This window comes from Budorcas taxicolor, chromosome 1 (assembly GCF_023091745.1).
Source record: "Budorcas taxicolor isolate Tak-1 chromosome 1, Takin1.1, whole genome shotgun sequence".
Taxonomy (NCBI): Eukaryota; Metazoa; Chordata; class Mammalia; order Artiodactyla; family Bovidae; genus Budorcas; species Budorcas taxicolor.
In genome coordinates, this window is record NC_068910.1 from 135,660,513 (window position 1) to 135,688,376 (window position 27,864).

The 27,864-nt window shown below is 45.0% G+C and overlaps 1 protein-coding gene across 1 annotated transcript; it reads left to right on the top strand.

Annotated features, from left to right (window-relative positions):
- NRROS (negative regulator of reactive oxygen species) lies at positions 1-26,080 on the top strand. Its single transcript, XM_052646908.1, has 3 exons — positions 1-38; positions 19,319-19,439; positions 23,850-26,080. The coding sequence occupies exons 2-3, from the start codon at positions 19,332-19,334 to the stop codon at positions 25,818-25,820; spliced, it is 2,079 nt and encodes a 692-aa protein (XP_052502868.1). The 5' UTR covers positions 1-38; positions 19,319-19,331; the 3' UTR covers positions 25,821-26,080.
- The last annotated feature ends 1,784 nt before the right edge of the window (positions 26,081-27,864 follow it).

Here is a 27,864-nt window from a genome sequence, read left to right on the forward strand (position 1 = left end):
GGATGCGCCCCGCGGAGCCGCCTGGGCCTGCGGGAGCCGTGAGTATTTCCTGCGGGGCGGTCTCCCCGCCCGGCGGGCGGCCGCGGCCCCTCCGGAGGCGGGAGGCTGGACCAGGTTGGGAGGTAGGAGGTCAAGCGTCCGTGGCCCGCAGTGGGGGGCTGACAGGGAAGTTGTGGCTTGCTGCATCTAAGCTCCACCAGTTCTGTTTGGGTGCTGCGGCTCTGGGTGGAGGTGGAAATACCTTCTCTGGGAGACTTAGGGGTGGCATGGTGTGGTGGAAACAGCGAGGGCTTCAGAGTCAGACCCGGGTTTGATTCCTGGCTCTATGGGGAGAATTCCTGAGCCTCAGTGTCTGCATCTGCCAAATGGAAACGATAATGCTCCTTCCTGGGGCTGGGTGACTGGATGTAATGAGCCTCCGCTGAAACACTGAGCCTGCCTTTCCTGCCCCACAACGTGGACTGAGAACCACGATTTCATAGATGAAGACGGGGAGACTGATGAACAACGACATACTTAACGATATCTTCCATGTGCCGGCTAGTTGGCGTTTAAGGTGTTGGGTGGGGATAGAGCTGAGAAGACAGGCAAAACCCTTTCCCCACCGAGTGTGTGTGTCCATGGGAGATTCCCACAGCCCCAAGGCTTGACTCCAGGCCTCTCTGACCCTGGTGTCCAGTGCTCTTCTGTAGCCCTCGGGCCATCTCCAGGTGGCCTGGATTCTGGAAGAGTCAGCATATATCCCGCAGCCCTTAGGAACTGACAGAAGTTCGGAGCCACCGAGTGGGCTGCAGGCTGCCCTGAGAATCAGCTGCCAGTTCACTTTACCCCTGAGGGGAGGTGACCACGTGACCAAGGGTGGCTGGAATTGCAGACGGCTGAGGCAGGGTCCCAGGGATGGACCCCCTGGATAGGGCTGGTTTAGGGTGGTGCAATTCCCAAGGGGTTCGTGGGGGGTGAAGGGACTCCAGTGGAGGTTTCTTCCATGCTGGGTACAACCTATTAGCAATCTGGATGGGAGAATCATCCAGTTCATAGAGTTGACCTTGAACTGGGGCCTCCTGTGCCCCCTTCACCTACTGGCTGTACCGACTCTTTCTGTGGTTGTTGAAGGTTTACTGGGTTATATAGCCCTGAGGCTTATTTATTTTCCTCACATACCGCATAGGTTTGTACATGTATGTCTGAGAGTTCCTCGAGGGGATTATAGAATCATGGGGTGGGGGACCTCAACTCTTGTGTTTGGGTTTAACAAAACCCAAAACCTCTTTCACAAAGAAGGTGATCTTATCTAATGGGTGCCCTCATGGGAACTTCATGAAAACCCATGTGAAGCTGATCCCATAGAGTCCTTAAACTCATCATCCAAAAGCAGAATGCTCCTGGTAATCGTCTTTGGGCCTGTGTTAGGAATATGTTGACCTGTCTGTCTCTAGTCTTTGGGAGTCTTTCAAAAAAGTGATGCTGGTATTGATTGTAATTTGTGTTCTGGCTGTAGTGTGCATCCACATCACCAAGGTGAGCTAAACTCTTGGATGGAACACTAGGTGTACCTCACATCATGCTCAGATCCACACTGTAACCACATACATTAAGGGAGGGTGGGCTTTCACCCAAGATTAAAAAAACATTATCTTTCTTGAAACAGGCTTATATGCTCAGGGATGCTCACTGATGTATCTGCACATTAGTGACAAATATTTTTCCTTGTTACACTCATTCTCCCTCCTGCATTCTTCTTCTTCTCAACCTCGTCATCAAATAAATGTAATAAATGTCATATGTTTAATATGTGGGAGATTCTAGGCTAGGTTAGGTGATGATCTCTGAAAGCTCAGAGAGGTGAGAAGAGGGGAAAAGGACATTGATTTTATTAAGCCTCATGAGCAAATGTCAACTTGAGTTTAGGGGTTGTTTAGTTGCAGTTGACAAAAACCCAACTGAGCTTGGTTTCAGCAAAAAAAAAAAAAGAGGATTTATTGTTTCCAATAATGAAAAAGTCTATGGGGAATAGCTTCGAGCATGGCTGGATCTGGGTGCTCAAACATTCCCAGGAACCCATCTATCTTCATTCCTCAGCTTTGCTTTCCTCTGTGTAGGCTTCATTATTAGGTAGATCCTAAAGTTGTTGGCAAAGATGGCTGCCTGAAGCTTTAAGCTTAATTCCTATCAGTTTGGCATGTGAAGTAGGAAGAGAAAGCCTCTTTTCTAGTAGTACTAGCACAAATCTTTGGATTGATTCTCTTGGGCTTGGCATCTGCGTTGTACCTTTTATAAACCAATCACTGTGATTAAGGAATTAGGCAGCTCTGATGGACCCAGCTTTGTTCATAGTCCTCACTTTGGAGCCTTGAGTTGAGGCCACACCCAAAAGAACACAGATTTTTAAGAAAGGAAGGGGGTTGGTTGCACAACAATGTAAATGTACTTAACACTAAAAATTTCTGCACTTAAAAATGGTTCAGGCGGTAAATTTTATGTGAGTGTATTTTACCATAAATAAAACATTTTTAAAAATAAAAGCAAGAAAAAAAAGAAAAAGAAAACAAGAGGTGATTTCCTCAAAGGGAAATTGAGGAGCTGTTACCAGAATGAGAGATGAATGTGGGTAGACAAAACCAACTGGTTTCCAGAGTGAATGGAGTCAGGAGCTGAGACCAAACCACACTTGTCTTCTCATTTTAATGTGTGAGTGATTTTAGACTGAGCAAAGGGCGTAAAGAAGGAAGTGGAACCTTGGAGTGTGTCTCACCAGCAAGGTGGGCATGAAGACCAGGACTGGTGCCAGTGATGGCTAAACATGGCCACAAAACCCTCTGAAGACCCAGGGACTCCCCATCTCCAGCCTTAACCCACAAGGTCACTATGGGCAGATGCTGTGCTCTGTACCCCAATATCTTTCTGTTGTCCCTTCCAAGAAAGAAAAGAACAGGGAGGGGATTTTTCTTCACAAGAAAAATCTCTGTTTTCCCACCCTGGCTCTCTCAAGAAGCACCTAAGTGCCTGAGGCAGCCCAGCACCCACAGTGCCCTGCAGGGGATCACCTTGGGTGCATGTTACACTCTCCCACAACCTCGTGTTGTTCTCTTTTAGCCAGGCTGGGCACTGGCTTCTCTTGGTTGTCCCTATTTCACTCTTTGTTTGGCTGGCCACGATCCCTCAGATCTCTTTTGCCTTTCTGGTGTCTTCCCTCAGTGGTCCCAGCAAATGCCAAGGCTGAGTTCCCTCCCTCAGCCTGCAGGGTCAGGGAAAGTGAGTCTTTCCATTCCTGGCCCCGGGCCACCTCCTTCACCTTCCAGCATATTGATGGTCTCCCCATCACTGCTCAGCTTGACACCCTGAGTCTTCCTCATGGGGCTTTCTTTATGACCTTTCTTTTTTTCTAGGTTCTTGTGCCCTTCCTTGGGTCCCTGCTGCTGCTGCTGCTAAGTCACTTCAGTTGTGTTTGACTCTGTGTGATCCCACAGACAGCAGCCCACCAAGCTCCTCTGTCCCTGGGATTCTCCAGGCAAGAATACTGGAGGAGGGTGCCACTTCCTTCTCCATCCTTGGGTCCCTAAACTGACCAAATTTTTGCTAATATTAGTGTCTTCTTATTTCCTTCTAAATCCTCAGTTTCTTCTAGGTTTTCTATAGCTCTTTTTGCAGAACCTACAGAGGCTCTCCTCTTTGTCATAGGTACACACCATGGCATTGACAAGGCACCTCACCCGCAGAGAAGACCTTGACTACATGAACACTCAAGAGAACTATTCAGAATATCAAACACCATAGGTATAGGTACTAACCAATTGGAATGGACATGTCCTTAGAGGCAGGATCCTGGGACTTCCCCAACCCCAGGTCAGATGTTACGTACCTCCTTGGTTGCTGGATCATGCGGGAAAGAGGGCTGGGAGTTCCAAGAGGGCAGCCAGGAAGCTGGGGTGGGGGCTCATGGGATATCTATTTACCAATAAATACTTACCTGTACAACCCAGCTGAACGTTCCCCCAATATATATTCTTCCCAAACAGGTGCATGTCCAGCACCTCCTATCTGGGCCAGAACTCAGCTCTGACTTGGTTTTGTTTTTTGGCTGTGCGAAGCAGCTTGTGGGATCTCAGTTGTCCTACCAGGGATCGAACCTGTGTCCCCTACATTGGGAGCTCAGAGTCTTAACCACTGGGCTGCCAGGGAAGTACTCACCTCTAGTTTTGGCTTCACTGTCTACAAGCTATGAGACTTGAGCAATTCACTTTGGTCTTTTTGAATCTTGAGAGTGAAAGTCACTCAGTGTCTGATTTTTTGCGACCCCCATGGACTATACAGTCTATGGAATTCTCCAGGCCAGAATACTGGACTGGGCAGCTGTTCCCTTCTCCAGGGGATCTTCCCAACCCAGGGATCAAACCCAGGTCTCCTGCATTGCAGGCGGACTCTTCACCAGCTGAGCCACCAGGGAAGCCCTTTTGAACCTTAGATTTCTTATTTGTAAAATGGGAATAATAAACAACGACTCTACTATAGATACTTGTGCACTAATGTTCACAGCAGCATTATTCACAATTGCCAAAATGTAGAAACAACCCAAATGTCCACTGATGGATTAATGGGGGGAACAAAATGCGATCTATGTATTATTCAGTCACAAAAAAGAATGACTTTCTGATGCAGGCTATAACATGAAGGGACCTTGAAACTATTATCCTAAATGAAATAATTCAGGCAGAAAAGGACAAATATTAATAATATATGATTCCACTTATATAACATACCTGGAATAGGCAAATGTATAGAGAAAGAATAGTGGTAACCATGGGCTGAGGAGAGGGAAGAAGGGGGAGCTTTTGTTTGATGGGACAGAATTTAACTTTGGGATGATGAAAAACCTCTGGAGAGGGATAATGGTGAGATTGCACAGCAGTGTAAATGCATTTAATTCTACTGAATGTACACTCAAAAAGGTTAAAATGGTGAATTGTATGTATATTTTACCACAATAAAAATAGAGATGATAATTCCTACTGTGTAGAACTGTTTCAAGTATTAAATGAGAACAAATATCTATAAGAAGCCTTTGCAACCTCAAGTGCTATTATTATTAACCAGTAACATTAAGTTATCCTGCAGTAGGAAATGACTACCCACTCCAGTACTCTTGCCTGGAAAATTCCATGGACAGAGGAGCCTGGCGGGCTACAGTCTATGGGTCACAAAGAGTTGTACATGATTGAGCACGCATACATGCAACAAGTCGTAATCCAATTGTTTCGCTTAATCCAAAAATTCCCTAAAATCATTATTTTTTTGATGAAAGGGCTAAAAAATCACATTTTTTCATTCTTCTGGGAATTCAAATAAATGTTAAGAGAGAAAAAAAAAAATTAGCCTTAGAGCAGGAGGCCCACCTTGCTAGTATAATTTGGGGGATTTTAAAAAGGGCAAAATTATCTCCCATACTGTCCTGAAACTACACCATGAACATTACATTATATAATGTAATGAAAACTTATATAAATATCTATTAAACAGCAGTGCATTAAAGAGGATAACAGTCATTCACTGTTTAGGATGAGCTGCTTTCCTCCTAATTCTGGCTGAGAACACTGAGGCTATGATTATCAAATCTTTTTTTTCTTCTTACAAGACAGAAACTTTTTTCCCAAATAAAACAGCTGACTTTGCAATCTCAATTAGCTTGAGATTAAAGTAATTAAATTGACCCAGAAGACTGAAAAAGTAGGAATGTTTTTTAAAGGTTAAATCATTTGTTATGCATTCTGAAGTATTTAGGGAGAGGTGTGCTGATGACTGCAATCTATTTTGAAATGAATCAAAAAACAAGATGGCTTGCAGGATGGATAGAAGAATGGGTAGATGGATGGATATATGATTAAAAACAAGCATGTGTGCTCAGCTGCTCAGTTGTGTCTGACTCTGTCAGGCTCCTCTGTCCATGGGATTCTCCAGGCAGAAATATTGGAGTGGGTTGTCATTTCCTCCTCCAGGGGAAAAGCAAGTATAGTAAAATGTTAGTATTAGAATATAGGTGGTGGGTATTCCAGTGGTCCCTACTAAAGTTTTTTCAACTTTGCTCTATGTTAAAAATTTTCATAATAAAAATTTGGAGAAATTGCTAATAATATTTAATAACTGCCCACATTCCTTGTCATAAATATAAAAACCAAGCAATTTAAAACTTCCATAGGAGTTATAACTATCTATAATATAGTATCATATTATTTGAATTATTAGATCATTATGCATCTGAACTGTTAGGATATAATGAGGAGGTGACACCTATATTGGTCCCTGAAGAATGAATAGGAGTTCAGCAGTTGGAGAAGGCCTGAAAAGGGGCCTTTCCCACAGAGGAAGGGTGTAAGTTAGTCAAGGGTATTCCAGGATGGCTGGGGCTTGTGACATTGACACTGAGTTTTGCTGGACTCACAGACTAAGTTTGAATTGCAGCTCTGACATTCTGTGGCTGTCCCAAACCTATGAGAGCCTCAATTTACCAAGTCTACAGTGAGGAAGAGAATATTTACTTGCTAGGATTTTCTGAAGATTATTTTATGTAGAGCACTTATTCTAAGGTGAGCACTCCACAAGCATTAGTTATTACAGCTAATAGCCCAGAAGGCGCTCTGGGAGCTTGAATACTATCCCACTGAGCTGGTCAGTTATCAGGAATCCATATCATTTCATTCCTGAGGTGTGCTCTTTCTCAAGGGAACTAAGGTCAGTGGTTGAGTGGGAGTGATGTATTTCCACTCTGAGTAGTAAGCCTCAGTTATCACCTGTAACCCTTTCCGTGCCTAATCTCTCACAGACTCTGGGTGATGTCTCCCCTGAATGTCCCAAGGCCCATACCCTGCAGCTCACAGGGAAGGGAGAAGGTGTTGCAGCCCCTCTGTGTTATTTAACACCAGCTCCCTGTTTGTACAGAGGAACTCTGCCTTCCCTCTAACCTGACACTATCTTGTTAGTGAAGTCCACAACATTTCTTTATTGACAAAGCCTTGTCTCACACACACACACACACACACACACACACACACACACACACACATTCTCTCATTCAGTCTTGACAAAACCCTGTGAGGTCAGCAAGGCGGCTATTATTGTCAACCAGAGCCACTGCAAGAGTGAGGTGATCAGAGAAAACAAACCTGTGATACTGAACGGAAGTGACAAGTTTGAAACAAATACATTATTGGTTAGATGCCTATCAGAGAGAGAGTGTGGGCCTCTCTACACAAAGGTGATACCACCAGCCATGTGTCAGCAAGGTACTATCACCCCAGTAGGAGCAGATTTGCATTTTTTAAGACCTGTGGCCAGATGCAGCCTGTGGCTATGGGACGGGATGGAGGACACTGACTTCTGTGGGTTCCAAAGGCTGACCCTGACCACACAGGGAAGCTGGTTGACTCTTTTGTAGCCCCGAGGAGATGGAAGTCCGCAGAGTAGCACTCTCCACACCCTGGCTGCCTGGAATTGCCATAGGAAGAGCCCAAAGGAAGAAGAGCCTCTGTGGCCTCCAGCCTTTCTCCAGGTGGAGGGAGCCCATCCTAGACGAAGATTCTTCTCACAGGAGCCTCTGTGGAGGCTGGCTGACCAGGGGTGCTAGGCTCCGAGTAGGAAAAAGAGATCCGAATTTTAAACCAGTGCTTGGAAACCACTGCTTTGTGTTCCCTGTGGCACCTTGTCCATCAGTTCAGTTCAGTTCAGTTACTCAGTCGTGTCCGACTCTTTGCGACCCCATGAATCGCAGCACACCAGGCCTCCCTGTCCATCACCAACTCCCGGATCATTTCATCTTTCTGGTCTAGCGTTCTCACCTCCTGCACACTGGTGGGTAGCCCTTTCAGAAAGCTACAGTTCTCATCAAAAGTGTGGTCAGTGACTAAATTCAAATGATGCAACTCCTCACTTATTTGTCCAAGTTCAGAGTGGGATCCAGGTCCCAGAAGCAAGTGCAAAGGGGCCCCAACAGTACAACCAGCTGCTCACAAAACAGGGAGCTGTTGTGTTTAAACCCAGGCAGGTGGACAGCTTCCCGGGAATGAGGATACTTAAGGATGACAAAAAGTATTTTTTCAACTTTGTTATTAAAGTTGTCTTAATACAGTAATAACCTTGCAGCACAGGCATTCCCATTTTACTGGAAGAATATTGAGGCCAAGAAATTGAGTGATGTACCCAAGATGAGAGCCAGGCTTTGAACCTGTTCCATCTGTCCCCTAATGGTAACCATAAGATTATTTTCTGTAACAAATTCATCATTAAGAGAGGAAGCCAGAGAAACAAATCATGAGGTCTCAATTCTAAAGGCTTTTTTGCTCCAATCCTCAATTTGCATGTTCTTTTTTAATGAGTCAATATTCTTTGCAAATTTTGTGAATGAATTAATTTGATCAAAGATACAACTGGGGCTTTGCTTTTATATGTATTCTGCATTTTCTTTTACATGATCAAAACTTAAAAATCTTTGGATGTAAAGGTCCACATTTTGGATATTTCTCCAAAGAAGACATAAAAATGGTCAGTAATCACATGGCAAATGCTCAACCTTATTCGTCATCAGGGAAATACAAATCAAGGCAACAAAGTGATACACTTCACATGCTGGGATGTCTGTAATAAAAATGACAGAAAATGACCAGTGTTGGTGAGAATGAGGAGAAACTGGAGCATTAGTAATGTTGCAGACATCATGCTCTTTACTTCTAAATAATTCATTATATATTTTCTAAGGACAAGGATAGACTTACATAACCAGAGGACAGTGATCAAAATTTGGTAAATTGACATTGTTGTGTAGTCGCTTAGTTGTGTCCAGCGCTTGTGCAACCCCAGGTAGACGGCCAGATTCCTCTGTCCATGGGATTTCCTAGGCAAAAATACTGGAGTGGGTTGCCATTTCCGTTCTCCAGGGGATCTTCCTGACCCAGAGATCAAACCCACGTCTCCTGCACTGGCGGGTGGATTCTTTACTGCTGAGCCACAGGGGGAGCCCAGTAAATTAACATTGATATAATTCTATTATTTCAAATGTTGTCTGTATTCAAATTTTACCAAGTACCCCATAAAGCCCGTATAGTATTTCGATCATTTGGTTAAGGAGGCATTTGCCAGTTTTTCCACTATAAAGCTGTTACTTTTGCATTAACAAGTAATGAAATAAGAAGATACTTTAAGACTATATTAATATCTTGTTTCCCAACATAATTTCACGTTTAGTTTTATCATCCCTTGTGATTCTTGCCTGTAGGACGCACTTTGAAAAATACATTCTTGCATTCAGATTTCAGTCACTTGACTGTGCTTTTCTGAAATATTACATTCTCTTAAGCTTACCAAAGAGCACAAGTCCTGTTTTAGTTAGGTTCTTTTCATTGCCATGAGGCAACACGTGGGCCAGCCTATGCAGGTGGTGATGGTGGTGAAGTACTACCGTGGAACACCATGGAGCTTGGAAATGAACCCAGCAATTTCCAAGAAACACCAGGAACCAGAGAGGCAGCCTTGAGCCATTCTCTCCACCCTCCCTCCCAGCCTGTGCAGTTCATCCTCTTGTCATTCTCCCTAGTATCTTCTCTGATCTCTGCTCCCCGTTGACTGTCTCATTCTTTTCTGTCCTGTTCTGTTTTTCTATGCCTTGTCATCTAGCTTCTAACTGCTTCCTCATGGCAAATCCCTCAAGATTCAATTCCACCTTCTCTCTCTGTGCCTCTTGGCTCCAATTTCACTGCCAATTACCTAATTCTCTCCCTCGTCTCTCTGCACTGAGATCACTCATGGTTGCCGGCCGCATGTAAGGATTGACCTCTGTGGGTCAGGTACTTTCTGTCAGCTTGGTGGAGGTACAGATAGTGGTGAGCTCACATCTTCTGAGGACTGCCCCTCCAGAGGGACTGTGGTTGTGTTGGACAGAGATATGTACCTGGACAGTGGAAGTTACATTAGTACATCAACCATGTCACAGTCAGACCACGTGATCTAAAACCTCTACCCCTTTCAGGTATGAGAGAGAGGTGCTGTCTGGAAGCCCTGATTCAAATGTCAAATGTTAGAATTTTCAGGATATTTTAAAGGTTTATGTGTAACGCATTTTAAGCTTGACAAATGTTTCCTGAGTACCTGAGAAGAACTTTTGAAAAAAATGTACATTCCTGGAAATTTGGGGACAAAAGATTACCACTATCGCACTCCCTTTAGGAACTCCCACCTTTATTTCATTTTCCTCTTTAAAAAAAAAGTTTGAAACATATGAAATTTACAGGAAAGTTAAAAGAAAGTATAATGCTAAATTTGCTAGTTGGTAGTAATTTGCTTTAATTCTCTCTGTTGAGCCATTTGAAGGAAGATTGTATAAACTGTAGACATTGTGAAATTTCACCCCCAAATATTACAGCACGCATTTCCTAAGAATAAGACATTTTTGTACATAACCACAGCATCATTATCGTACCTGAGAAAGTTAGCAATAATCTGGTAATATCATCTGTACATAATACTATCTAAAAAGACATCATTTAGTACACACATAAATTTCCCCAATTGTCTCAAATTTTTCTTTTAGAGATTTTTTAAAAATCCACTCAAGTTACATGCATTAGATTTGACTGTATTATGTTTCTTCGTCACTTCTAATCAGACCTCTTCCCTCCCCTGTCTTTCTTTGTTTTTTAAAATTGACTTTTTTTAAAGAGTCAAAGCCAGTTGTCTTGTAAAACATCTTACAGTCTGTATCTTTCTAATTGTTTCATTTTGACTGGGCTCAGGGCAAACAATTTTTGGCAAGGGTACTACCGAGGTGGGACTTTGTTTCCAAAGGCAGGACACCTGGAGACTCAGGATGCAGGTGGTTTCATCAGGGGAGATGCTAAATATGACCATCTGGAGACAGTTGAGGGTTTTTTTTTTGTTGTTGTTGTTTTTTTTGCTGAGACTCAGAGACTAGAGCTCCTTGCCTGAGGCATTCAAATACTTCTTGGTAGTAGGAATTATTTGAAGTGGTCATAGACTGGGATTTCTGTTCTTCATTATCTATTCTCTGTGGTCTGTAACCAGCTGCCCTTCCCTTTCTCCCAGGATCCCAAGTGGGATTTGCTCTTTTATTTTTAAACAAGGGCAGACTCCTTTGCTGTGGAGTCCTCTCCCTAACACCTGTGACTTGTGTTCTGGCATGTCACTGTCATATGTTTACACCCCACACTTGTGCCAACTCTGCTTCTAGAGATTCTGCTCCTCGTCCCCCACCCCCAACCAGTCTATAAATATTTGCTTCTAACACCAAGTACCTCTGAGAGTTCTCCACTTTCACCTACAAACCTCTTTCTTTAAAGCCTTTTTTAGCTTATCTGATTATTTTGCAGAGAAAATTTTCAATTACGTGCTAATGTATGGATAACACTCTTAGCACTTGCTAATAGTGCCCTTAGCAAAGAGGTTGCAGCCCCAGCTCTGGTGGCAGCTGCTAATAGTAGTAGCAGCAGCTGGAGAGGGTGGGAAGGTGAGGGAGTGAGGAGGTGATGTTCAGGGTGCCTCTGAGTACTAGAAATCCAGCATCCTTTGTGAAAATGAAGCAGAAAACACCAACAAAGCAAACCCAAAGCTCGGGTCAGAATTACTCCGTGTGTGTGTGTGTGTGTGTGTGTGTGTGTGTGTGTGTGTGTTAGTTCCCAGTCCTGTCTGATTCTTTGTGACCCCATGGACTGTGGCCCACCAGGCTCCTCTGTCCATGGGATTCTCCAGGCGAGAATATTGGAGTGGGTAGCCATTCCCTTCTCCAGGGGATCTTTCCAGCCCAGGGACTGAACCTGCATTTTTTGCATTGGCAGGCAGATTCTTTGCTGTTTGAGTGACCAGGGAAGCCCAGAGTTATTCCTCAGTATTCCCAAACTTTGAGTATGAGGAGCCCTTTGTATGCACTAAAATATCTATAGATCAGCCCTTACCTGATGGCTGTGTTTTACTATCTGCTGATTAAGACATTACATAGCAACAGAAAGCTAGTTGGAATTAATAACCCTTAAAAGACCTTGTATTTTATTAATACAGGAAAACCTACATCTGTTTGAAGAAAAAAATAGTGTACATTTGTGTTTGTCAGCTGTTTAGTCGCCAAGTTATGTCTGACTCTTTGCAATCCTGTGGGCTGTAGCCCACCAGGTTCCTTTGTCCATGGGATTTCCAGCATGCATACTGGAGTGGATTGCCATTTCCTTCTCCAGTGTTTGTCAGAGGACCTGACAAAAACAGGGACACTGCTGCCATTCTGTTTTTTGATTCTTTTGATGATAGAGATAGAAATTTCAGGACTTCAAGAAGAAGAGACCAATGTAGTCATGACGATGGATAAGGAAGCACTGCCCCAGCTTACAGCTCAGCCACTCCTGGCAGGATCAGGATGCTCCTTCCAAAAGGAGTAAATGTTCCCATCCCTTCCCCTCATTCCACCCAGCCCGTGGGGCCATCCAGTCATTCTCCTTTCACTTCACTTGGCTCAATGAAGCAGAAGCTTCTCCCTATTGTTTTGTAGAAACAGATAAACAAGCATAATTTCTAAAACAGGAGTTTTTGCAGCGGATACACATTCTTCCTCCTCACTGTTAGTGTCCTCCTGTTTCAGAATACAGTCTTGGTGCATGTTGTTTTATGAAATACATTTATTTTCACCACGTATTTATGATGACCAGATCTGGAAAGAGAAAAACCAGACAGAAAGCCAATTGTCTTTCTGTCTAAAAAAAGGAATATTCTGTATAGACAAGGGATGAATGTGGGGTTGAATCACAGGTTTTTATGATATCTGATTAGAAAACATAGTATCAACGTGAATGGTTATATAAGGGATGCCACTAAGCATTTGAGGTCCTAATATTTCAAGGACTTCTTAAAGAGGAACCAGGAAGGACAGTTTGTGATGACACAAACAGAATAGATAGAAGATAGAGAAAAAATATAAATGCAACACTAAGAGGGCCTCACACATGAGGTGGGATTTATAACCTTAATATCTCCAAGTCAGATGTGTTACAGACAGTATAGAATCTTGTCTCCTGCCCACATCTAGGTCAATGGCATCTTGTCCCTTCAAAACTTTTCACTAATAAGAAATTCACAGTCTCTGACTCAAGTAATATCCATGATAACTATGACAGGATAAAAGATAATAGAGATATTATAGAAATCATTAGTTGAATACATGAATATAGGACTTATTTGTTGTTCAGATGCTCAGTCATGTCTGACTCTTTGTGACCCCACGGACTGCAGCACACCGGGCTTCTCTGTCCTTCACCATCTCCCGGAGCTTGGTCAAACTCATGTCCATTGAGTCAGTGATGCCATCTAACCATCTCATCCTCTGTCATCCCCTTCTCCTGCCTTCAGTCTTTCCCAGCATCAGAGTCATTTCCAATGAATCAGCTGTTTCCAATGTATCAGGTGGCCAAAGTATTGGAGCTTCAGCATCAGTCCTTCCAATGACTATTCAGGGTTGATTTCTTTTAGGATGGACTGGTTGGATCTCCTTGCAGTCCAAGGGACTCTCAAGAGTCTTCTCCAACACCATAGTTCAAAAGCATCAACTCTCTGGCACTCAGCTTTCTTTATGGTCCAACTCTCACATCCATATATGACTACTGGAAAAACCATAGCTTTGTTGACAAAGTAATGTCTCTGCTTTTTAATATGCTGTCTAGGTTAGTCATAACTTTTCTTCCAAGGAGCAAGCGTCTTTTAATTTCATGGCTACAGTCACCATCTACAGTGATTTTGGAGCCCAAGAAAGTAAAATCTGTCACCGTTTCCATTGTTTCACCATCTATTTGCCGTGAGGTGATGGGACCGGATGCCATGATCTTTGTTTTTTGAATGTTGAGTTTAAGCCAGCCTTTTCACTCTCTTTCACCTTCATCAAGCGGCTCTTTAGTTCCTCTCTGCTTTCTGCCGTAAAGGTGGTGTCATCTGCATATCTGAGGTTATTGTTATTCCTCCTGGCAATCTTCCATGTGTGTCTAGTTGCTCAGTCATGTCCAACTCTGTGACCCCATGGACTGCAGCTCGCCAGGCTCCTCTGTCCATAGGGATTCTCCAGGCAAGAATACTGGAATGGGTTGCCATGCCCTCCTCCAGGGGGTCTTCCCAACCCAGGGATCGAACCCACCCTGCAGGCAGATTCTTTACTGACTGAACCACCACTATATAAAAAAAAAATGGATTTAGCATTTTCTGCTTCCACACTTGGAAAAAACTCTTCAACTTCATTATCTGGTTTAACAAAAACAGGTGCAAGTAGATTCTGTTAATGCCGTCTGCTTCTCATGTCAGGATCTCAGGTCTTATACTGGATACTTTCCGAATGGTCACCCAGACCAGGAGGAAACATGGTGCTTATCAGGCTCTACTTGGAACATGGGTTGATTTGCAGTTCTTTTGTATTACTCTATGGCTCCCACTGTGGTTCAAGCCCATGAAATAGGCACCCTTGATCCAAGCCCCTTTAATATAATGAGGGGAGGTTCCAGGTTATCTCATTTAAATTATTAACATCATACGTCATGTGTACCCTCCATCATAATCGTTCTTCGTTCACTTCTTTTTTCTCCACCAAAAATGTATCTAAGATGAGTAACATCTGATTTAAAAATGGATGTATTTTTCAGAAGTTATCAGGCAGATAGGAAAAAAGTGGGATGGTTGACTGAGCGACTTCACTTTGACTTTTCACCTTCATGCATTGGAGAAGGAAATGGCAACCCACTCCAATGTTCTTGCCTGGAGAATCCCAGGGACGGGAGAGCCTGGTGGGCTGCCGTCTATGGGGTCGCACAGAGTTGGACACGACTGAAGCGACTTAGCAGCAGCAGCAGCATGCATAGACACTCTCATCCAGTTGGAGACGCTGTTGAGTGGTCCTCACTTAAGTGTGGGTGGAGGGAGGCAGTCCTGTGCACACAGAAGAAGGTTCACAAAATTTTCCAATGAAGATTTGGCATTCCAGTTGTTTATCTTGTATCCTTCACTGTGCCTTGGGGTTTCCAGGTAGTTCAGTGGTAAAGAATCTGGAATGCAGTTTTGATCCCTGAGTAGGGATGATCCCAACAGTAAGAAATGGCAACTGCTCCAGTATTCTTGCCTGGGAAATCCCATAGACAGAGGAGTCTGACTGCAGCTCATGGGGTCGCAAGGAGTCAGACACAATTGAGCACACACAATTCACTGTGCCATGGCTCTGAGGAAGGCTTCTGCAGCTACATGCTCCAGGAAGAGTGTTTTTCAACCTAAATGATTATTATTTTGAAAGCCTTTTATTGCTTTTCAGAGTCATTGCATACCTTTTTTTTAGTATTGTTCCAAGCCCATCCTCACTTACATCTCTGTATTAGCCAGGCTCCAACCAGGAAACAGAAACACACAGATTATTTAAAAACAGAGGAAATTTAATGCAGGAAATTGGGTACACATGATGGAAGAGGCTGAGACGCCAGCTAGAGAACAGACAGTTAATCCAGAGATTAGCAACCTCAGGAAGCTGCCACCTTCCCTAGGTAGGGGGAGGATAGAGGAAGGAAGTTACCAGAGCCTGTAAGTCACCAGAAAAAGCTTAAGAACTTCTCAGTCCCAGGCAGAGAGGGTGGGAGAGAAATACCATGGATTTTCTCTTCCTTCTACCTTCTAACTAACCTCCCAGTAACCAGGCCAGCTGGAGACCAGCTGACATCCAGAGCCCTCAGAAGTCAGCCCCCAGAGAACCAGAGCTGAGTGGGGGAGGATAAACCATAGCTTCAAGGACAAATAGCTCTCATCTGTTACTGGGATTAGCCTTTTTTGTTTCTGTTCAAATAAATTTGTTCTGGAATTTATTAATGCAGAATTTGTAATCCAACCTTCGCACATAACTTTTACACTTTTAGTTGATATAATGATTTATTCATTCTTCCAACCAAATTATTCATTCTTTCCCCTTTTTCTGTAGCTGTTAAATTACCTTGGAGATTACACATAGGAGTAATAGCTACTCAACCAGCCCATAGGTGTTAAGAACTCATAAATAATAATTATGTTATTAAGTACCTTCATAGTTGAAGTACTTTCATATATACTATTTGATTCTCATAAAAATTCTGAGTAGTTATTATTATCTCTGTGTTATAGAAGGATTAGCTGAGTTTCGGAGACTTCATATGAATGGCTCAGGGACAAATAACAAATACTGGAACCAGAATTCAAACCCTGGTCTGTCTGGTTCCAAATCCTATAATCTTCCTGTGCTGCCTCATGAAAGACAGAGTGCCCAGAGGGTACAGCAAGAGGATTTCTGGGCTGGTTGGCTGAGTTTAGGAGAAAATATGCTTTAAATTTGCAAAAGTTTTCTTGTTGATCCAGAAATTAAAGTTACAGTCTGGGCATAACTGACACCAGGCCTATTTGGCATTCCAGTCTGCAGAGTTATACTCCTGTACTCTTGCCCTGAACACATCTGAACTCGATATCAGTATACAGGGTTGACAGTTCTAGAAGGTCACAGCAGCATGTACCATCCCAAGCCTGACAAAGAGGATTAGAGAGGAAGGAAGGAAGTCCGTGGTTCCCACCTCCCTCTCCTCAGTAAAATAGAGGATACAGTGACATTTGAGTGTCAGTGATTTTTTTTTTTTTTAGTATAAGTATGTCCCAAATATTGCATGGGACATATTTACGCTAAAAAGTTGTTTGGGGAATTCCCTGGCAGTCCAGTGGTTAGGATTTAGCACTTTTCACTGTCGAGGCCTGGGTTTGATCCCTAGGTCAAAGAACTAAGATCCCACAAGCCATGCAGCACAGCCAAGAAAAGAAAGAAAGAAAGAAAAGAAACATTAAAGCTGGCAAATTTTTTAAAAAGGGTTTTGTTGTGTGTCTGATATTCAAATGGCATCTTGTAATTTGCTAAATTTGGCAACCTTCTCTCAAGGTAGGCAGTGATCCCACCTTGTGTGCATGTGTGTGTGAGTATTAGAAGTTTACTGAGGAGAGCAGGCCACATGGCTCTGTTTTGCCATCTGTGCCCTGCATATGCCATGAGGTACTAATTCCTGCACAAGTGCAGAAGCAGAAGGTGAGCCTGGGAAGGGGATTCCCAGCGTCAGGCAAGTATGGATGAATTCTGAATTGGAGGTTCCCTCTGTGGTAAGGGGCGCTGGCCTGACCTGAAGCGAAGGTTAAAGCTGACTTACCTGGTTTCACTTAGCTTTTCTGTCCGTCTGTTTTCACCGATGAGTATTCAAATCTGACCAAAACGTTAAAATTAGCCATAGAGATGTGTAAACTTATTCGAAGAAAGGGAAAGAGGAAGGGGCCCAAGATGGCTAGAAGTGTCAGGCAGAAAGGTCTGTGGGTCCCGCGGAATAGGGGAGGAGATTCATGGTAGCCCTGGAACTGCTGGTCCAGGAGACTCAAGAACAGATCCTGTGGGCCTTCCCGGGTAGATGTCAAGGAAAGGATGGGGCAGGTGAAATGCTGGGGGCCAGGGAATTACCTCGGATTCTGAGGAATGCAGAGCTGGGAGGAGATGCCACCCGGCTGTAAACTCTCCCAACAAGAGGACAGTCAACTCAACAGCACCTCCTGGGTAAGAAATTACCCTGGTTACTCATCCTGGAACTCAGGGAGGGGAGTCTGCAGGCTACTTCCAGCCTGGCAACTAACTTGATCTTGAATAACCTATTACTGTCTTTGGCCTTTCCATCTTTGGCCCTGTGAAAATGCGATGGTGGAGGGTATATTACATTTCCATTAAGGTTTCTCTTTGTTTCTAAAGTCTATTCAGTTCAGTTCAGTTCAGTCGCTCAGTCGTGTCTGACTCTTTGTGACTTCATGAACCGAAGCATGCCAGGCCTCCCTGTCCATCACCAACTCCTGGAGTTTACCCAAACTCATGCCTGTTGAGTTGGTGATGCCTTCCAACCATCTCATCCTCTGTCGTTCCCTTCTCCTCCTGCCTTCAATCTTTCCTAACATCAGGGTCTTTTCAAATGAGTCAACTCTTCACATCAGGTGGCCAAAATATTGGCCTTTCAGCTTCATCATCAGTCCTTCCACTGAACACCCAGGACTGATTTCCTTTAGGATGGACTGCTTGGATCTCTTTGCAGTCCAAGGGACTCTCAAGAGTCTTCTCCAACACCACAGTTCAAAAGCATCGATTCTTCTGTGCTCAGCTTTCTTTATAGTCCAACTCTCACATCCATACATGACCACTGGAAAACCCATAGCCTTGGCTAGACGGACCTTTGTTGGCAAAGTAATGTCTCTGCTTTTTAATATGCTGTCTAGATTGGTCATAACTTTCCTTCCAAGGAGTAAGTGTCTTTTAATTTCATGGCTGCAATCACCATCTGCAATGATTTTGGAGCCCCCCAAAATAATGTCAGCCACTGTTTTCACTGTTTCCCCATCTATTTGCTATGAAGTGATGGGACCAGATGCCATGATCTTAGTTTTCTGAATGTTGAGCTTTAAGCCAACTTTTTCACTCTCCTCTTTCACTTCCATCAAGAGGCTCTTTAGTTCTTCACTTCTGCCATAAGGGTAGTGTCATCTGCATATCTAAATTCTATTGGTATGTGTATAATTTTATGCCTCCTCATGACTTCTATTGTGTGCTCACTGGCTGGGTAAGAGAGCCAGTAACCACACTTCATCATAGTCCTTGTTATATTTGAAGATTGCTTTTTTCATTTTTCCCTCAGGCGTTTCCCTTATGCAGGCAAAATACCAAAATCCTGTTTTCAAAGGTCTGTATTCAAATGAGTTAATCAGTGAAATCTACTCTTTCTAAAAGCCTCATGTCAACACAACAATTAGTCACTCTATGAGACCAGAGGCTACAGTTAATATTTCAATCCCAGTTCACTGTTCTTTCATTCATTTATTCAGCAAATATTTATTGAGTTCAGGCGATGCATGAGGCAGATTTGAGCTTTGAGAGGAACATTTCAACAGAACTACAAGATATGGCAAACTCTAGGTGACCTGAGACCTGGTTCCTCAAAACATTTGCTTCTCTCTTCTTTTTCTGGACTCTTGGGAGTTTCAGGTTCGGCCACCTGCCCACCAAATGGTAGAGGCAAAATGAAAATGAGTTCTTGTTGAGAGTTGCAGTGAAAGGTTAAATGTGCTGGCTAACTTGAGGTATTTGAATAATCTGTGGGTTTCCACCTCCCCATAGCTGTGGGGCTCTGAAAGCGGACACAGTGGGAACTGGCTTCTTCTACAAGGAGGGCACAGCAGCCCTCTGGGATGTCCTTCTCTTACCAGCTCCTTCCCTGCCCTCTGTCCACAGTGCTGCACTTGAGATGGAGTTACTGTCCCTCTGGCTCTGCCTGGGTTTTCACTTCTTGACAGTGGAATGGAGGCACCAAAGTGGAATGGTCACAGCAGCTTCACAAGGGGGCTGTGAGTTGGTGAGTTTTCCTGGGTACTCTGAGTTGTCTGTTACCCCTGTCCTGGCGAGGTTGGGTCTAGTTCGAAAGCTGATGGATTGTCAGTCAAGGAGGGGAGGGGATGAATGAGCCTGAATCACTCTGTACCTTCTTACCATGATGCCATGTGCAAGTTTCTCTTTAATAAAAGGAAAATATGATGCCTGGGAAAGGCCCTGCCCCACTTTTCTCATACCTACTGAGGACAGGTGATCTCAGAGGCACACCAAGGGCAGCCACCTGAAACTTTAAAAACACCTTGTTAGCAATTTGGATGATAGAGCTTCACTAATGGTATCAGAGTCTCTGGGTGGGGCATATTAAATTTGGAGAAGCCCTACCTCAGAGCCTGTGTGTGACCCAGTAGTGAATTCTTAATCAGCTGTACTGAAGAGCATGCTGCCCACGCTGCCCTGCACAGCAACATCCCCACCACGCTCAGGCTTAAGATAGTCCGAGGAGAGATACCTGAGCTTCTGTGGTTCACCCTTTCCTGGGCTTTCAGCCTATATATGGAAGCAGACTTGAATCCTAACAACTGAGCACACTCTAGAAAGTTTCTCCTTTGCCTATAACTCAGTGGTGTCAAAAGTTTGCTTGAGAAACATACAGTTAATGAATGTTCCTTGAGCCAGGGGCCTGGTGGGCTGCAGTCTATGGGGTTGCAAAGAGTCAGACACGACTATGCAACTAACACACACACACACACGTTATGTACTAGGCACTGGGAAGACAAATTGGATTCCAGGATTAATGTGTGCCTGCATGCTAAATTGCTTTAGTTGTGTCCAACTCTTTGGAACACTATGGACCGTGGTCCTCCAGGCTCCTCTGTCCTTGGGATTCTCTAGACTAGAATACTGGAGTGGGTTGCTGTGGCCTCCTCCAGGGGATCTTCCCAACCCAGGGATGGAACCTGCATCTCTTACGTCTCCTGCCTTAGCAGGCAAGTTCTTTTACCGCTAGCGCCACCTGGGAAGTTGTCAGAGTTAATACATTCAAAAATGTGTTCTTCAAGCTGATGAATCTTAAAAACCCAGCTGGTCATGATTCTTAACCACTTTTAGTAACCTCTAACCACTACGCTGAAAGAGACTTCAGTAGAGGGTAGGGCTTATGAGCCACATCAGGTTTAAACCTGGGCTTCCCAGGTGGCTCTCGTGCTAAAAGAACTCGCCTGCCAATGCAGGAGATGTAAGAGATGAGGGTTCGATCCCTGAGTCTGGAAGATCCCCTGGAGGAGGCCATGGCAACCCACTCCAGTATTCTTGCCTGGAGAAGCCCATAGACACAGAAACCTGGCAGGCTACAGTCCATAGGGTTGCAAAGAGTCAGACACGACTGAAGCGACTTAGTACGCACGCACGCAGAGGGTAGGGGTTATGAGTCAGAAGAGGTTTAAACCCCAGCCCCACCACTTACTAGCTGGTGACATTGAGCCAATCTGTGCTTCAGTTTCCTCATCTGTAAGACATGTAGGTAATAATAGTACCAACCAGTAATACCATAACACTGGACTTCAGTGATGACTAAATGAGTTACTGTATGTAAAGCACTCAGAACTGTGCCTCGTATGGGCTAAGGGCTATGTGTTTTATCTGCTGTTATTGTTGTTGTTAGTCTCTGCTATACAGACTTCCATTATTCTCTTACAGAAGCAATGAAAGGTCAACATCACAATAGCGAATTCAGGAGTTACCAGGCATAGGAGGAGGGAATAAAGCAGGAGACTCCCTCCCTGACCCCCTGCAGCCTGGTAGGGACTCAGTTACCAGTGAGATCAAAGAGTGGATTTCCTATGCTCTTTTGAATTGAAGGTTGAGGGTTTGAAAGTGCAGGCACCCTCCAAAGCCCCTCTTTGCATTAGCTATGTGACATTATCGCGAAGTTGACATAGAAAGCTTTCTTGGGCTCTGATGGCCACGTGGTCTTTTTGCAACACGTCAGTGGGGCTGCAGGAATTGCAGAGATGGGTCCCCCACAACTGCAGCAACTCTGGTAAAACAGGGTCTCAGAGCTTGAGGAAAGCCCCTAATCACAGTATTCTTTAGTCCCCACAGAGGGAAAAACCAACACTTACTCAAATAAAGAAATACATCTTGTTTTTGCATGGGGAGATTCAATTTTGTAAAAATGTCAGTTTCCTCCCAGATTACTCTGTTATTATAATGCAGTCCCAATCAAAACTCCGGAAACTTTTTGGGGTGTGAGATATAGAGGGAACTAGACAAATTCATCCTAATGTTCATTTGGAAATTACAAATAAATGCTCAACAACCAGAGGTTAATTAATTAGAGCATGCTAATAATCGGTCTAGCTAACATTTATTAAGCATTTATGTGACAGGTTCTGTGTTAAGTGATTTACATTGACAATCACACTGAATCCTCAAAACAAACCTATGAGAAAATTACAAGTATAATTTCCGTTTTACAGGTGATGTAATGAAGGTCTTGACTGGTTAACCAGGCTAAGGTCACACGTTTGATAAAAAGCAGAATCAGTGGGCTGATCCTAGCGATCTGGCTCTCAACTACTGTGCTCTTCATGCAATGAAGTAACATACAGTTGCCAAAAAGAATGTGATCAAATTTGTTTTTATTGCCAAGGCAATATGTCTATCACATTTTATTAATGGGGGCAGGGGAAGTTAATTACTTAACAGTTTGTAGAATGCAGTCTCATTGAAATTTTTTTTAATTTATTTTTTATTTTATTTTTTAAATTGAAGTATAGCTGATTTACAATGTTGTGTTAGTTTTAGGTGTACAGCAAAATGATTCATATATATATATTCTTTTTCAGATTCTTTTCTCTTGTAGATTATTATAAAATATTGAGTATAGTAAATCCTTGTTGGTTATTTATTTTGCATACAGCAGTGTGTTTATGTTAATCCAAAACTTTAAATTTATCTGTCCCTACACCTTTCCTTGATAACCGTAAGTTTGTTTTCTATGTCTGCGGGTCTGTTTCTGTTTTGTATATAAGTTCATTTGTATCCTTTTCTTTTTTAAAGATTCCACATATAAGCAATATCATGTGATATTTGTTTTTCTCTTTCTGACTTACTTCACTTAGTATGATAATATCTAGGTCCATCCATGTTGCAAAAAAAAAAATTTTTTTTAAGTTAGATAATATCTTTGGAAAGAGTCCAGAGGAGATGTAACAGAAGGATAATGGCATTTCTTTGAAGGAGAGACTGAGGTTACTGAATAATTTTGTATATTTCTATAGTGTATCCATTTTTAATTATGAGAAGGTTTGCTTTAATAATCAGATAAAGAACTTGGGGCTCCAAGAGGTTAATTCCTTGCCCAGAGTCCAAAGCTAGTAAGTAGCACAGCCAAGATTCAGACCTGAGTCTGTCATCTCTTCAAAGTGGTGCTTTTCCCTCTCTCTCAGATTCTTCCCCCCTGGGACTGGGTCCACAATTGTAGACAATCGCAAACCTTGTCCTACTGACCAGTCTATGGGAAGGAATGCCACTGCACTCAGGAAAAGCACTGAATTTGGCAGTGAGAGCACCAGGCTCCAGTCTCAGCGCTGCCATTGGCTCTTCACTTGTCCTCTCCAGAAACCCCTTTACGTCTCTGTAGGATTCAGGGTGATGAGCTCTCAAGTCCTCTTGAGCTGTAATATTTATCAGCTAGGAGTGTAGAGGAGCCTCCTGGGCAAAATTTCTTTGGGTGAAATCAGGGTGCCACAGCGCTGCTAGTTCTTGAGCAGCGTCCCTGTCAAACACACAGATCTTAAGATCATAGCATTAACAATGCAATAGGCACTGTTTGCGTTAATAGCTCCACTGAGTGCCAGGCTCTGTGTAACCTTTGCCTAATCTCACTACAGTCCTCTGAAGTAGGTATTGTGGTTTAGCCACTGAGTCATGTCCTATTCTTGCGACCCCATGGACTGTTGCCCACCAGGCTCCTCTGCCCATGGGATTTTCCAGACAAGAATACCGGAGTGGGTTGCCATCTGCATCTCCAGGGGATCTTCCCGACCCAGGGATCAAACCCCGGTCTCCTGCATTGCAGTTAGATTCTTTACCAACGGAGCTAAATAACTTTATCTCCATTTTCCCGAAGACATACCAGATTTAGGCTAAATTACTTGCTCAAGGTCACATAGGGAACAAAGGGCAGAGGAGGGATTCAAACTCAGGTAGAGACCTGATCCTCGGTCCCTTTCTGTAGTTAAAACCAAACTATAAGAGCAAATGTCAGCCCTCAGCACTTGAGGACAGGAGCTCCAGTCTTCTCAAACACTGTGTGTTCTGAGTGAGGCCTGGAGCATTAAGTGAGCCAGATGAGTGAACTCTATTTCTGTACATACGCCCCCACCTCAGAGGCCCCCTGCCCCCCTGACCAGTGTGTTTCTGGACCTAGCTGGATGGAGTGGCTGACTGTCGAGGGCGGAACCTCGCTTCAGTGCCCAGCGATCTCCCGCCCTCCTCCCGGACGCTCCTCCTGGATGCCAACCCTCTCAGGACCCTGGGGAACAACTCGCTGCAGCGTTACCCTTTCTTGGAGAGCCTCAGTCTGCACGACTGCTACCTGGAGCGCATCGGCCACGTCGCCTTTCAGGAGCAGGCCCGCCTGCGCAGCCTGGCGCTGCCTGACAACGCCCTCTCCGAGAGCTACAAGGAGACGGCGGCCGCCCTCCGCGGCCTGCGCGGTCTGCGCATGCTGGACCTCTCCGGGAACTCCCTGACGGAAGACATGGCGGCTCTCATGCTCCAGAACCTGTCTTCACTGGAGTCCGTGTCCCTGGCGAGGAACATCATCATGAGGCTCGATGAGTCCGTCTTTGAGGGCCTGGGCCGCCTCAGGGAGCTGGACTTGCAGAGGAACTACATTTTTGAGATTGAGGGTGGTGCTTTCGATGGCCTGACAGAGCTGAGACAGCTCAACCTGGCCTATAACAACCTCCCATGCCTTGTGGATTTCGGGCTCACCCAGCTGCGGTCCCTCAATGTCAGCTACAACGTCCTGGAATGGTTCCTAGCGTCTGGGGGAGAGGCCGCCTTTGAGCTGGAGACCCTGGACCTCTCTCACAATCAGCTGCTGTTCTTCCCCCTCCTGCCCCAGTGCAGCAAGTTGCACACACTGCTGCTGCGGGACAACAACATGGGCTTCTACAGGGACCTGTACAACACCTCCTCACCACAGGAGATGGTGGCCCAATTCCTCCTGGTGGATGGCAACGTGACCAACATCACCACCGTCAACCTCTGGGAGGAGTTCGCGTCCAGCGACCTCTCCGGTCTCCGCTTCCTGGATATGAGCCAGAACCAGTTCCAGTACCTGCCAGATGGCTTCCTTAAGAAAATGCCTTCCCTCTCCCACTTGAACCTCAAGCAGAACTGCCTGGTGACGCTCCACATCCGGGAGCATGAGCCGCCAGGGGCACTCGTGGAGCTGGACCTGAGTCAGAACCAGCTGTCGGAGCTGCACTTGGCTCCGGGGCTCCCTGGCTGCCTGAGGAGCCTCCGGTCCTTCAACCTGAGCTCCAACCAGCTCCTGGGTGTCCCCACTGGCCTTTTTGCCAATGCCAGGAACCTCGCTACAGTTGACATGAGCCATAATCAGATCTCACTTTGTCCCTTGCCCACAGGCTTGGACCCCGGGGGCACCCCTGGCTGTGTGGATTTCAGAAACGTGGCATCTTTGCAGAGCCTGTCCCTGGAGGACTGTGGGCTGGAGGCACTACAAGACTGCTCGTTTCAGGGCACCGCTCTCACCCACTTAGACCTGTCTGGAAACTGGGGGGTTCTGAATGGAAGCATTGCCCCTCTCTGGGATGTTGCCCCCACATTACAGGTCCTGTCTCTCAGGAACGTGGGCCTCACTTCCAGCTTCACAGAGTTGGACTTCTCTGTGTTTGAGAATCTGAGGAGCTTGGACCTGTCAGGAAATGCCTTGACCAGGTTCCCAAGGTTCGGGGGCAGCCTGGCTCTGCAGACCCTGGATCTCCGCAGAAACTTGCTCACAGCACTTCCTCAGAGGGCGGTGTCTGAGCAGCTCGCAGGAAGCCTGCGGACTGTCTACCTCAGTCAGAACCCATATGACTGCTGTGGGGTGGAGGACTGGGGGGCCCTGCAGCGCCTGCACATTGTTGCCGACTTGGGCATGGTCACTTGCAACCTCTCCTCCAAGGTCATTCGCCTGACGGAGCTGCCTGCAGGCATTCCTCAGGTTTGTAAGTGGGAGCGGGTAGACATGGGCCTGCTGTACCTCGTGCTGATCCTTCCCAGCTGCCTCACCCTGCTGGTGGCCTGCACTCTCACCTTCCTCACATTTAGGAAGCCTCTGCTTCAGGTCATCAAGAGCCGCTGCCACTGGTCCTCCATATACTGACCCCGACTATATTCTAACATGCCCGTGTTAGAACTTCGGTCTATGCATGTAAGGACACCTTCTCTGCTGAGTTTCAAGATCTGATGGAGAAGACAAATCTGATTAACTGAGGTTTAAATTAAAGTTTAAAGTGTTTCCATCCCTTAGTTGTCCCAGGTTCTTCCTCCTTCACTGTGGTATATCCTCAACCATCTTGGTAAAATATTTATTAAGTGATATTCTGTGAAAATAAAAAAAAATGTGTCATAAATATTTTTTAAATCAAATTCACCTTGTGTTTTTTTCTTATCTTAATTTTTTTTTTTTGGTAGTTTCACACAGGTTATGTTTGTGCCCTTCCTTTGGTGACATCCCGGGAGCTGGTGAGAAAGGGAAGGGATTCTTTGCTTCCCTGCAGCAAAAACACCTCCAAGAGCTCCAATCTTGTCCTGTGGATGGAGAGAGTCAGTGTGCTGAGGGTTCCTCAAGGATGAGTCTTTCAGAGCCAAGCTGGGGACTCTGAGATAGGACCTCTCACCTCCTGTCTTCGTTTGCGTCGCCTCTGCAGCCAGAGTGGGCCTGTAACAGGGTCCTCTCTGGGTGCCCTGGATTCATGCCCAGAGTCTCCAGCAGGCAAACATGACCGTTCCCTGGAAAAGTTAAGAGAACAGTAACTGGGGGGCCCTGGGTTTCTTCAGGTAGTACCTGAATACCTGGCACAGTCCTTGTTCTGAGGGAAAGCAGACAGGAATGCAGAAAGGAGGGAATTCGGGGATTCTATCAGCTTGTGAACACTCCTACTCTCCACAAAACCCACGAAGACTTCTTAGCAGATGTTCGGTATCTGGACTCACCACATTCCTAGTTTACTTTCCCCCTTCCTCCCCACGGTGAACAGTTTCTCTGCTCCTCTCTGGGGAAAAGTTCGTAAAGACAGAGCCCTTTCAGTAGTTGAGAGAGAGCTATCCTTGCCTTGTTATCCCCGCTTATTAAATAAAGGGTGGTGAAGGTGTGGAGGTGGGGAGAGGATAGAAATCCCACAAGTTGATTATTATTACCGTGAAGGCTAAATGTCAGCAGAAATGTTGAGGAAAATCAAAGCGATAAAAAACAGTGGTCTTACTTTGACAAAGCTGAAACTTCCCTTGGATGCTCTACAAGTATAAACAAGGCCATTTCAGCAAGCTTCACACTCGGTAGCATTCATGTCAGCCTGTGTTAGCTATTGCCCTCATTGTGCCTTCATCCTTCCTGTCATCATACCTCTCTCCATCCTGCACTGCTCTAGCCTAGCCCCATGGATAGCTGTCCCTCAGTTTGCCTTGAACTGTCTGCCCAAGTGTTCTTCTGGGCAAGACCCATCAGCTGATGCCCCTAAGACCAGACTCTTCCCCCACCAATAAAAACTCTTTCCTGCCATCCTGCTGTTTCGCAAGGTGGCAATTAGCTAATGAGACACACGAATCTATCTGGGGCTGGTACCTATAAGGATTCTCGTGTTAATGTGTCACCCCTTGTACCAGCCAGTGTTCTTACTTTCCTGCAACTAAGGATGGCTCTGTGTGATTTAAGCCACAGGAGGATTTAGTAAAAGGATCCTGGGAAGCTCTAGACTCTGGGAAGTCTGCAGAACAGACTTTAAAATGGGCAGGAACAGGGGATGCTACACAGCAGTGAGGACCACAGCCCAAATCATGCTGTAAACTAGTTGTGAGGACATGACTGCAGCCTCTCCCTACCTCTGGACACCAGAGTTTGTGCTGCTGCCACTGACAGCTCACAACAGGGCCCCTGGCACAAGGCTCACCGCCACCACTGCCCCCTACTGCCAAAATAAGTGCTCTCCCATATTCTGCTCTCCCGGGTCACTAGTTCCAGATACATAGTCTGGAGCAACTGGACCTGCTTGGTTGACCTTAGCTCCCATGCGCCTGCCCTGGCAATCATAAGGGGTGAAATTCTCAGAACAGGAAGGGAAGTTAGATCTTGAGAAGACCAAAGAGAAAGACAGATGTGTTCCATACCCTTTTAAGCAGGGTGTACACTTTAGCAGAGGACTTCTTGA

Coding starts and splice junctions, on each gene's coding strand:
- NRROS (XM_052646908.1), top strand. CDS start 19,332: ATGGAGTTACTGTCCCTCTGGCTCTGCCTGGGTTTTCACTTCTTGACA. Junction 19,440..23,849: donor CACAAGGGGGCTGTGAGTTG/GTGAGTTTTCCT, acceptor TTCTGGACCTAG/CTGGATGGAGTGGCTGACTG.